Below are 13,474 nucleotides of genomic sequence, written 5' to 3' on the forward strand. Positions count from 1 at the left end.
ATTTAGATTCCCATACTGTGTTATAAGATATGCTAAAGATATGCTACTTTAACACAGACTTAAACAATCTCTGAGTCTGCACAGGTTGATATAAAAAATTAAAAATAGAACGTTACACATACGTGATTCTATGAACAGCCTTGTTCCACCTCCAAAGATGATACTCTGACCATACACACAGAAGGAAATCTCAAAGCAAATACACTACTCTAATCTACAATACAATACTCTCAGCTCTCAGAATATTTTTAAATCAATTCATTATTATCTGTACAAGACATTCAACGTGTCTCTAGTCAATGCCATTTTAATGTCAATGCCAAATTAAAGGCCAATGCCACATTCAATTGTAGTCATACATTGAATGTACTAACAACTGGCAACATTAAAATATTTTTCAATTAGAAAACTCATTATTTTCCATTAGATACTCACTTGAGCCTACTAAAAGTCTAGTTCCTGTCCCAAAGATTAACTTCCATCCTGAATTTGTCACACAATGCATAGGCCTTGAGCAATAACCTTTCATGTGTAGGACAAGTCAAAAATGTTTTATAAAAGCAAAAAACATATGAATTACCCTTCTATGTTGGGTTGGAACTTGGCGTGTTTTTATGTGCTCATACATACACATATGAAGCCATTTATGTAACAAGTTTACATAAGATTAGTATTTTTTTATAATTTAATAAGCTCACCTGCATACATCTGATGCAATGCCATTTGCTTCTACCATCTTACGGTAGACTTTCTCTATTGCTTTTTCTGTTTTACTCTAAAGGAATGTATAGCATTAAATGATAAGTATAGTTTTAGACATATGAGTTAGACATGCTATGATTATCCCTGCACTCTGATTACTAATGTATTACATTTTCCAGGAATAACAAATGTTATTACCTCGTGCTAATTATGATATATATGTGTGCAATTGTAATATTATCACAAATAAATCTATGAATTATATCTACAGAAAGAACAGGGACTCACTTGCATCAACTGTCAACTTTGTGCCTGTCCCAAAGGTTATCTTGTTATATCCAGTATTCACACAGCATTGGGTAACATTACATTAACTGCACTCAGGGTGCACTGGGATCACTGACTGCACCATATGGCATTCAAATGGTAGGCTATTTGGAGGCTGGTTATTTAGATGGTGGGTATATATTACATTTTTTGAATAGTGGTAAACTATTAAATAAATTGGTAAGACACCCTGTCTCTGTGAATTACCTCAGATATGAAATACCTCAACATCCCTATAATGTCTTAAGATTGGTGCTGTCACATGTTTCTTTTGCAGCTTTATAGTTTTTTAGTATGATGATAAAGTTACATTTAGAAGAAAAGTAACCTCTTTTACTGTTTCTATAAACAATATAACTTACATCCTACCCAAGAAATCTTTCCATGAAATGTATTCATTTTGCCACCCAAAAATATGAAATAATCTACTTGCTGAATAAAAAGATATTTGGTAAAAAGAAGACAGCAGGCAAAAGCAACTTACGTGATTGTACATTTAGTTTCGTCCCACTTCCAAAAATTATCCTATTAACATTCACACATATGTTAGCCTTGTGACAAAAACCTTTCTTATGATACTGATACTTTCATAAAAGTAATAAAACTACATTTAGCTAGTATTGTGCTGCTTGTCTTAGCGTTGATAGTGTGGACCAGCTTATAAGCATTAAAAGGAAGTAACATTTTGTAACCACTTCACAAAGGGTGAAAAAATAAATGGTTGACCATTTTACATTGTTTGAAATGTAAAAGGGTATTATCTCTTACACTGCCAGTATGACTTATTGATCTCTCTCACATGGTTATACTGTTTTAGTCTAATTTTACTACATCAATTGTTGACTGGTGAAAGTACAAGCTAGCTATATGCATGCAAAAAGACATAACGTATAAAAACTTCCATAACTTACGTGTCTGAACATTTAATTTTGTGCCTCTCCCAAAAACTATCTTGTTGCCAGCAGTCACACATGCACTGACTATGTAGCAAAAACCCACAGGAAAAAATATCTTCACTGTCGACAAGGTACTGGATGTTGCACTAGCGATAACAAATTAATTTATGAAACAACTACTTATCATTTAAGATTAGCACGTTCTCATGTTCTTCATTTTTGATAGTTGATTTGGTTATGTTAATTTGGTTTGGTATTTTAACACTCAAGTGGTGTCACATGTGAGATGTTTTTGTCCCAACAGAGCATGAACCTTAAACTTCAATAAATGAACATACCATTACTTATTTCTATGTGTTTTAACTTTTGACTGAGTGTAGTTTTTTACTTTTTACGTCGTCTACTGGAGAGTTTGTGTTGATTTAAATTCCCATACTGTGTTGCAAGATATGCTACTTTAACACAGACTAAAACAATCTCTGAGTCTGTACAAATTGATATAAAAGTAAAAACGTTACACATACAGTACGTGATTCTATAAATAGCCTTGTTCCACCTCCGAAGATGATCCTCTGACCATACACACAGAAGGTCTCAAAGCAAATACTACTCTAATCTACAATAAAATAAATTTATCTGTACAACACATTCATCGCAAATGCCATTAGCCATACCCCTTCAAACTCAGACCAATATGCTTCATGCTGTCACTAAATATATATATATTCTTTGTTTTTGAAAAAATGTATCAAGTACTACTTACGTGTTTTAACCCTAAGAAGTGTCCCTCTTCCGAATATTAGTTTGATGCTATTCACACAGTATTTGGCCTCCATACAAAAACTGTGAGTGATTCAATCAAATGCTGCTACTTCCATTCAATGGAATTTATTTTCAGTCAATGTATATCACAAAGGACTACTACAGGGTCTTAATTGTTGATAGTTATTTTGGTTATATACCAGTATTTTCTATGTGGAATAGCTTTTTCTGTAGTATCGCTTTTATAGCCTGTCTTCTACTGAGTGGGTTTGTATTTATATTTCCACACTGTGTATTAAAACATGCTACTTGAAAAATACCCTAAAACACTCCACGTTTTGAAGCAGTTGGTATTGTTTGAAATTGTTACGTGATTCTATTAACAACTTTGTTCCACTTCCAAAGATGATCTTCTGATTACCACCATACACACAATAGGAAATCTCAAAGCAAATACACTAAACACTGGGGCCTACTGAACATTTCAAAATCTAGTAAATATGTTTATATGTACCAAATTTCCTGTGTCTATAAAGTCATAGTCATAAGCCATACATATTATGAGCACGACGAACAAAAATTGATGATATGACTGAATGCTAAAACGTCAAATACAAGGTTATCTTTATTTCAGCATTTTAGATTAATTGATAGGCTATAACTTACGTGTTTTCACTTTAAGAAGGGTCCCTTTTCCAAATATAAGCTTGATGTTGTTATTCACACAGACTTTGGCCTCAATACAAAAACTTTGAGTGATTCAATCAAATGCAATTTCCAGTATTGTGAATGTAATCAATGTTAATCAACTATACATCATAACTCAGAGTTTTCATCTTAGTTATATCCTACTATTATACAGAAGGATGTGAAGTAAAAGGGACTAAAATGTTATTGAGTATATGAGACTTTGGGTGCTGAAACCTTTCTCTAAACTCCCTGAGTAGAGCTTAAGCAAACGTGCCTTTAGCCTACTGTCCAAACTCAAAAGTATATAAAAAGATCATCTAGCAAACATACATGGATATGTTGAAGCATAATGTGGTAAATACACCCACACTTGTTTTTATTTTTTTTAACTTGGACAGCAACTTACCTGATTCAACTCTGAGCTGAGTCCCTTTCCCAAATACTATCTTGATATTGTCATTCACACAGGTATTGGTCTTATTATAAAAACTATCAATACTGTACTACATGTAAACATGCTGTAGGCCTATTATACGTTTACTCCCCTCAGCTTTGCTTTAGGCTTTACAGTATTTTATCATATTAATTAACTAATAATTAAAACTGCTTTGAGCTTTTTGTGAGATATTTTTGAGCAATAAACATTTTACAAGTATGAGACAAAGCCTCTACTGGAGGTCTGTTATCTGCAAGTCATTTCAAAATATACATACTAGAACTGATTTAACATCTTCAAATTCACATTACAGTTATACTCACTGGAGTGTACTGTCAATCTTATTCCTGCTCCAAATATGATTTTCCAGTCATTTGAAGACACACAACATAACCGGCCACAGCACAACAATGCAAGCAACATACCTTGATTGAAAGACTTGGCAATCTTAATGCCTTACTACAATATTTAGCAACTGAAAGTATAAGTAATATATTGTTACCTGAGTAAATCAACCCACTGTTTAGGCTATATTCTACATATTACTATAGGAATTCACTTCTTACTCACTTTTTTCAATGATTAATTTGGTTCCTACTCCAAAGAATAGTTTCCAACTACCAGTCCCAGTCACACTGTCCAAATATTCTGTGTAATAACCTCAGTCTATAAAGTGATGTTTAAAAGGTAGCTAGGCCTTACTAATCTCTTAACCATTAATTAACAGTTAATGACCATATTTAAAGGTGAACTTAACACCAACTTAATGAAGTGATTGTGATGAGTATTCACTATCTGATCAGTTTTAGACTTCACAAATATATTCTAAATGGTTTTATACACAATCCTTATCCTTGATCCCCATATCCTTATTGTTTCAAATGAGCCGAAACGGAAGACCTACTTGATTTTATGAACACCTTTGTTCCACTTCCAAAGACAATCTTCTGGGTATTATACACACAATGCTAAATGCTACAGCAAATACACTACCTCTACATTTCCCTATTTAATAATGGGCACTCAACAGATATACAGTGTCTTGTCTTGAAACACCAAATATTTCATAATATAGTTACTTTGACTTGGGCTATAAAGAATGACCATATCTGCGCTAGTCCTAGAAAGTCTGGTCAAATGTCAAACTAATAACTTCCGCCATCAATTTGGTTTGTTTTTTAAAAAAATGAAAAAATATCTTCTACTCACGGGCTTTAATTCTAAGTAGAGTACCTCTTCCAAATATTATCTTGTAATTGTTATTCACACAGACTCTGGGCTCATACCAAAAACCCTCACTGCCTCCATTCCTTAATCATTGCTTGGAATGTGTCCAAGTATGTATGATACATGCCACATTCTGTACTAAATATCTGTTCATTTCACAATGCAAAGCTATGTTGTATCAACCTGGGACTGAATGGAACTTATCCGAACACTTTTTCTAGTCTTTGATAGTCTACTGTAAAATTTCACAACTGCAGCAAGAGGAAACTTCTAATTGAAAGGGCATGTAATCTATCACCTGAACACTGCCATCAAAAATACAAACGGGGAATAAATTAAATGCTGCAACTTGCACAACTCAGCTCTTGGCTTTGTCCCTTTACCGAATACATTCTTGAATATATGCCATTCACACAAGTTGACCTTAGCGATGTTCGCAAAAAGAGGCTTTTAATCAATCAATTCAGTCTAAACATTAGTTGAAACAACTATATAATGTTTGATGGGATAGAGGACTGGATATATTAACTCTCACATATTAAATTAACATCAGTACTTACGGGATTCTACAGCCAATTTCATCCCAGCACCGAATATGATTTTCCTGTTATTTGATGTCACACAATGACAGGCCTCAGACTAATATCCCTGATAGCAATACCATCTCATGTACAATTCTTTCATATTACTTATGTCAAACTAAACCATTCTTTCAAATATCTAGCATGTGCATCTGTTAATAAACCAGGACGATCACTTTATATTGTTGCGCCACTGAACCCATATTGGGGGAACAAGAAGATTAAAAGCCACAATAATTGGACTTTTTGGGATTATATACACAGCTTGATAACCAACATGCCAGTAATTGTACTTAATTTGTATTTATGACAAAATAGCATAGGCAATAAACAAAAATACGAAATAATTAAGCATTATCTGTAAGACTGCTAGATGGGCAGTTTTCAAATTTCTTACTTGATTCAACAAATAGTGATGTCCATTCTCCAAAGATAATTTTCCATGTCCCATCATTCACACACTAATACTAGTGCAGCAAAAAACTGTTCTGATGGCTTAAGATGATTAAGCTGTTAAATTTTAATAAATGAGCTTGGCGTTATATTATCAAGTTAATTTGAACATTTTGATGACGAATACTTCTCTATTCTTACTTCTTACAATAACCTATGGGCACACGTGTCCTGACTTAATTCCTAATGTACTAGCTATTTTCGTTTGACTGTCTTTATCAGTTGACAAAATGCATTATTAATTTGATGGAAACTACTTCATGATAGCATGTTGACTAGGACTATAAGAAAGCAAATAAAAACAGTTGAAGAATATAACAACTGTTAAGTCAATTATTAACTCAACTAATACCCGGAATAATATAATTTTAAATATCTTACTGGTATGCACAACTAAAGTTGTGCCTTTTCCAAAGATTACCTTTCTTGTCCCGCCATCCACACATCATGTATGGTCTTAACAAGAACTTATACTGTGGTATGTCCTGAAATTCCTGTATTTTGCCTGCTTCTTTTCATACTGTAACAGTTCAGATTACTAGCTAGCCTCTAACATATTACTGAAGAGAATTACAGATTGATTATAGAATTACTAATATCAACTGTACCACATGGATCACTACAACAATCTGAGTAAATACAAAGTGAAAGGGGCAAAATATAATGCATTATAAATCAGTCATAATCCCAATCCTAACACTATGTCTATAACTAAATATTTGTATTTGTTGGACTCATCTACCGCATTAAGTTAATTCCCATTCCAGGAATCCCAAAGTTTGTTTTGATAACATAATGCTGTGGCCTTATGTAATATATAAATGCTTTGTATATAAGACACAAATACATTGCACAATGATTACATGAACATCTTACTTGATTCTACAATGACATTTGTTCCACTTCCAAAGATGATTTTTCGATTTCCATCATTCACACATTGGCATAGGGCTCAACAAAAACACTGGCTCCGAGATTAAGACAAAACACTGGATACTATGCATGCTTTAAATATGATCAATAAACTACTAAACTTTGATATCATTTTCTGTGGTATTTTCCATAGTGTTCATTTAATTTCTCCTTTATTTGACATTCATTGGACTAGAGATGAATGGTTATCCCCTCCTATCAGCATCGGTTTATACGCTAAATTACGTCTTTTAGACCTTTGGTACATAGAAATCACTAGATAATTATAAAATTAGTTGGCCATATGGTTCCTGCTTGTTTCTACTGCTTTTGACAGAACATCAACATTACTGGGTTATTAAATTGGGGAATATAAATGAAAATATGTGTGTTCTTCATGTAATAAGAATATTTCCTAACATGATTAGTTGTTTACTATTTTCTATTCATGTGCACAGTAACATAAAACATCATTTTTATATTCTCGGTGTTACATATATATCAGATAAATCTAATGACATCAAAGTCTCATTATATTACTTACTGGTATTTATGATCAATTTGGTTCCACTTCCAAATAAAATTTTCTGGAGCCCAGTCTGTGACACACTATGCTAGGGGCCTGTTCAATAAACAGCTTTTCATCTAGACTAGTTGATCACACTAACGAAACCGTTAAAAGTTGGCCATTTATTAAATTCATTTAAAAATGAGAACCCTAATAGACACTTATTACCCAGTGAGCATAAGGAATAATTTGTAATTTGAGTAAAAACTTACTTGTATGAATTTTTAATCTTGTCCCAGTTCCAAAAATAATTTTGTCTGCTCCGTATGACACACTATGTCAACCTTCTAAACAAATACTAATCTACTGCAACAATTTGATTGACTGACACTCTATTCCACCCCAATTTTCAATCAATTTCTTAACATCATAAAGTCAACAATTTGTCATATCAGTAGTACATGCAACAAATCTGACAGGTACTAATGCTAATGGAATAGTATTGTGGTCAACAGAAGATGGTCAGATGATAAACAGATTACATATGAAAATACAATTTTTGAGAATAGCTATACAAGTCTGAACACAACTGAATCAAGATCCAAAATTGTATTGAGAGAATTTTTCAAAATGCTCATGGGCTTAATGATATGAGGGTCATATATTTGTTTAACTGAAAGATTTCACCAAAGACTATTATAGCGATCATATATTGTATAGTTGAAACTCTAAAATACATACATTTAATATAGTGAAATATTCCTTACTTGAAGTTATAATGAGTTTAGTGCCAGCTCCAAAGATAATTTTGTAGGTTCCTGTATTCACACAACAAGCTACTGTATAGCAAAAACCAGCCTGTATATGTTACTATCAAGGCAAATGTCAACATGAATCAGTCAAGCTCTATCTGAAAATACTCATTTTACATTCAGAAAGACAATATTGTGTCGCTGGGACGTAATTCTGGCCTCATCCTATTTTGCTAATGTTAAACATGTTGCAAAACTTAACTTACTGATATGTTTAATCCTGTATTTTCATACATCATTTGTATACCTGGCAGAAGAAACTTTTTGTCCATTAATTCTTTATATTGGGGATCATTATCCCTTACTTAAACTTACTTCAACAATTAATCTTTCCAAATATAATTTCCATGTTTATAAAACTTCACACACCGGAGTACATACCGTACGTACGTACCTTTCTATATGTCGACAATTATAAATATTGGAGACAATTAATTAAATGCAACACAACATTTCAAGGATGTACACCTACAATAAGTCACCTGAAAACAATGTGTTTGATTAAGTTATACTGGTAGACGATTAAACAATGATCCTTACTTGATTTGACAAATAGCTTTGTTCCACTTCCAAAGATGATCTTAAAACCATCATTCACACAGTGGCTAGTGGCTCAGCAAAAAGTACTCTCAGTGCCACTTTTTTAAAGGCACCACTGCATTTTGAAGAATAATGCCACAAAATACAACAATGACCACTAGTAATGACTTAAAGGTGCATTAATACTGTAAGTACAGTGTAGCTCCTCATAAAAGAAATACTAACTCTACTTCATAGATAAACAATATGACCATCTAAGTATAAAATATGTTTGGTATTGTTGTAATGTGAGATGTTTTACATACATATAATAGTGTACTGAAACATATTAGGCTACTTACGGCTGTTTATGGTCAATTTGGTGGCACTTCCAAAAAGAAGTTTCTGAACACCACTCTGTGTCACACTATGCAAGAGGCCTGTTCAATAAACTGTTCACCTATATGCCAACAGCCACTGCACACTATAAACACCAAATTGATGCACTAAAGAGTTCTTAACAAGTAGCCTACTTCATTGCAAGATACTGGCCACTAATTGATTAGTGATTATGACAATACAACTTTTTCATGTGGTCAGTATGACATTTTTCTCCTACTTGTGACAAATACATTTTGGTGTGATCACCAGCCTAAAATATACGTTTTAGTGAGTTTAATAGTTATTATTGGTTTTATTTGATGTAATAAGACTCATAATAACAGTATAAATGTGTGCATATTAGATCACAGCATACAGGGAAAAGCTTACTTGAGTCAATGGTTAATTTTGTTCCGGTCCCAAAACTGATTCTGTTTGCATCGTATGTCACACTATGTCAACTGCCTAAACCAATACCAGCATGGTATAATACTGTAATACAAATCTAAAAGGTTTAGACCCTTTAAACTCGTCATTTATATCTAATCATGAAAATAATCATATAGAACAGTTTAAGCAAACACATTAGCACTATAAAAAGGGATTTTACTCTATTTCAAGGACCAACATAAGACGATCATTGACTTATTACACAAAAGGTTATTGTGAGTAATCATGGCTACATTTATATGTTACCTGACTTGAACATATATAGATTTAATATTCAGTGAATTTTTCCTTACTTGAGCCAATAATGAGTTTTGTGCCAGCTCCAAAGATAATTTTGTAGTTCACTGTATTCACACAACAAGGATGCAGATAACAAAAACCTGCCTGCCTTGGGTTAGTTGACAGTTAATGATGGCTTCAAGTTAAGACATTATAATACCTTTCTTTCTGTGGCTATACCTACCAATAAATCTGTCAACAAAACTTTAAGTATTGTGTCCCTTGTCATCAGGATAAATTTGCAATAAGAAGGCACACTGATGTATCTAATGATGACTGAACACTATTTCACTATTCCTCCTGTACTCTTCATTAAAAATAATACTTTAACAATCATTCTTAATTTTAAGCAAGCTAATGCTGATACACATCTGAAGAATAATGCTTACTTGATCCGACAAATAGTTTTGTTCCACTTCCAAAGATGATCTTTAGACCTCCGTCATTCACACACTAGCTTCTGTCTCTGCAAAAACTCCTCTCAGATAAGTATGGCAATTGCAACTCTAAAAACTTGTAAAAATATTTTTCAGTATTCCTAAATATCATGTTTCAGATTTTTTATTGTGGTTAATTCTATTGTACTTATGATTTTAAGTACAATAGTGTTTAAGTGTTTTAATGAATGTCTTTGTCCATACCCCTTTATAATTACATTGTTGTTGTAAGAATTACATTTTTGGGAGTTGCATTTTGATGCATGTTGCACTTTCCAACTGCACTGTCTTTTTGCTTAAATACTTTCTAAAAATGTTTGGCTATTGAATTAAATAACTTAAAATGTACTCACTGGAATAAACTGTGAGTTTTGTGCCCAGACCGAACACCAGCTTGTTTCCAAACATCACACTGCCATCTTTTCAGTAGCAATAACTCCATTAACAAAGCTCACGGACAACCACAATCTTAACAAACAGTATATCCTTTTAAATATTTTTCATTTAATGTGCAAGCTTTTAAGATTATAGGACTGAGTCGTAATTAAGGATACTTTTTGACTATATTTTGCCAATTACATTGCATATTACAAATGCATGTGACAATCCACCTTAAACACGATGCACAGAATATCTCTGTAATTCTGCTAAAGTTTCAGTCTAACCATAAATAATGGAGGCATGGATTTAAAAATGTGTGTGCACACATGTATAGAAAGGTTAAAAAAAATCTGATACTGACAGAATGTAGTTTTTGGATTAAATTTACGTTTAGTAACATATTTCCTTTTAAACAAAATTACATTTTGCAGAGGTCAAACCAATCAGTCATGTATTTCTTAATGATTTATTTTTACTTAACTATACTTAATCATAGGTTTTAGTAAGTAGGAACATAGTAAAAGAACAAAAAAGCTGTAAAGAATAATGACGCATATTAGAAAATGTACTCACGTGTCTTAATTATTAACTTTGTGCCTGCACCAAACACGATTTTCCCAACAGTGTTAGTCACACAGTGTGTGAGGTCTATATAATAACTCACTTTCTGATGTCCGGCTGGGCATTTTAGATTTTGAATCAATATTAATCTAAATTTATCGTAATAGTTTCAAGTGCACAGCCAAATACATAGGCTACATATAGATACAGTATTCTGTTTTTTCCGAAATATCAAATTCCAGTTGAACAATGACCACGTTAGCACTCTATTAAGCACATTTCATACAACAGTGAAACTGACCATAAGCATTAAAACATAAGAACTCTTACTTGTCTCAACATAAAAGGCAGTCCCACTTCCAAAGGTTATTTTTGTTGCCCCAAGATTCACACAATGATAGAAGGTGTTCTAAAAATATCAAACAGGCTCCACAGCCTATTAGGGTGAAAGTGGGCATCTAGTTAACTGTGTCCAATTCTAAATCAATATTACACTACAGAGATCACCCTATATAATGTATATGAACTTGATTAAACTTGAAAAAGTGTATATATCAAAGCATACACTTACTGTTGCAAACAATCATCTTTGTGCCAGTTCCAAATATTATCTTATTGGTGTTCTGTGTCACACAGTATTTTAGCCCCATACATATAGCTCAAGATTTGTGGAAGTCTAAGATTAACACAGTACATGCTATTTTCCCCAGAAATGTACATTAGCAGATCCATTTTTTCCTGTACCAACTATACGATTTACAACAACTTAACTGTGAAGTACTGTGTCAGGACTTATTTCCCTACTGTGGAATAAGAAAAAAAGGTTGCAAACAACTTACTGTTCTTAATCATCAGCTTTGTGCCACTTCCAAATATAAGCTTATTAAATCCAACTCCAGATGTCACACTACTAAACACTCCACAACAAATACCACTGACTGTATAAATCCATGCAGTCTCATCAAAAACAACATCTGACTTTCTTGACATCTGAATTCTCTATTTATTATGAAGCAGTGATTGCACAGGTTGTTTACTTGACATTCAAACTATCCCCCTTCCATTGAGCATAAGAATTCATAGAACCTTGCTGGATGTATAGCATTATAGCAAAGAACCAAGGGAACCAGGAACATTGACACAATGCATAATGTTGTAATGTACTTACTTGATTCGATTAGTAATTTGGTACCACTTCCAAATATAAGCTTGCCAACTCCCCCAGAATTCACACATCATGTAGCACCATGACACAAACACCTCACAATGCACCTTAAAGAGTCCCTATGTTTCAATGTCAAATGGCTATACTGACACATAAAATGTGCAGAAATGTATACTGTCAACTCCATTTGATACAAGTCAGCTAAAAGGTAGACTACATTTAATGTAAATGGAAATGAATGGTTATTGTTAATTTAAACATCAATACACAAAATCCTGAAAATTAATCTGTGGCACTACAAACTTTCACATTAACGTATGTGAGAGAGATACTCAAGATGATGTGTAAAATAAATGTAATAACACAGTACACTTACTGGTCTGAATGATTAACTGTGTTCCTCTTCCAAATGTTACTTTAGTTCCAGAGCTAGCAGTCACACTCTGCTCTACCATATAGCACTTACTTAGCAGATCTAACAGTCTGGGAATAGTTGTGATACATTTTCTGTCGTATTGCCTTTACCAAATACTATTAGCCCACTTCAGAGACTTATTATAACATATTTTTAGGATATACTGCTGATACTCTCTGAATTTGACATGCTGGGTTTTCATTATTTTAAAAAATTTGCAATGTTATAAAAGTAAATGGTGCAACTAGGACTGTCTAAAATTACCAATAACTTGACAGTAACGTGATCTACAGTAAAACTGTTAGGTTTAGAAAGGTTAGTGCAATGTATAACGTTTGGACCATCATACATTTCAGTACAATGGATTGTCTTTTAACCTGGATTCTTTGCAAAAGTTACATTTTAAACATTATTAGGCGAGAGTAAAGGTCAAGTTCCTAAGAACATACCGTTGGTATTCTTACTTGTTTGGACAATGACATTGGTTCCATGTCCAAAGTGAATTTTTACCCTATTACCAGTCTTCACACAACAACATACCTGTCTACACAAACTTGAATATTCAATGTTATGACTTCTA

At 33.0% G+C, this 13,474-nt stretch overlaps 1 protein-coding gene across 10 annotated transcripts in view; it reads right to left on the minus strand.

The window, feature by feature from the left end:
- The window catches only part of LOC143134651 (M1-specific T cell receptor alpha chain-like), a 45,066-nt gene that overhangs the window by 11,069 nt on the left and 20,523 nt on the right, over positions 1 to 13,474 (minus strand). Inside the window, exon 1 of one of the 10 annotated variants that reach the window (XM_076295206.1) lies at positions 12,856 to 13,077. The exons of 5 other annotated variants lie outside the window; for them this stretch is intronic. In XM_076295206.1, coding sequence (XP_076151321.1) covers positions 12,856 to 12,934 — 79 coding nt within the window. In that variant the 5' untranslated portion in view covers positions 12,935 to 13,077. Of the gene's footprint in view, positions 1 to 435; positions 955 to 2,688; positions 3,042 to 10,725; positions 11,082 to 12,153; positions 12,362 to 12,855; positions 13,078 to 13,474 lie in introns of those variants that run through there. 4 more of the 10 variants (XM_076295198.1, XM_076295209.1, XM_076295208.1 and 1 more) reach the window with 4 other exon arrangements.

Source organism: Alosa pseudoharengus, unplaced genomic scaffold (genome assembly GCF_046254945.1).
Source record: "Alosa pseudoharengus isolate Yale_2024_CS ecotype anadromous, Long Island Sound unplaced genomic scaffold, YU_APseudo_1.1 YU_APseudo_1.1_scf_2, whole genome shotgun sequence".
Classification (NCBI taxonomy): domain Eukaryota; kingdom Metazoa; phylum Chordata; class Actinopteri; order Clupeiformes; family Clupeidae; genus Alosa; species Alosa pseudoharengus.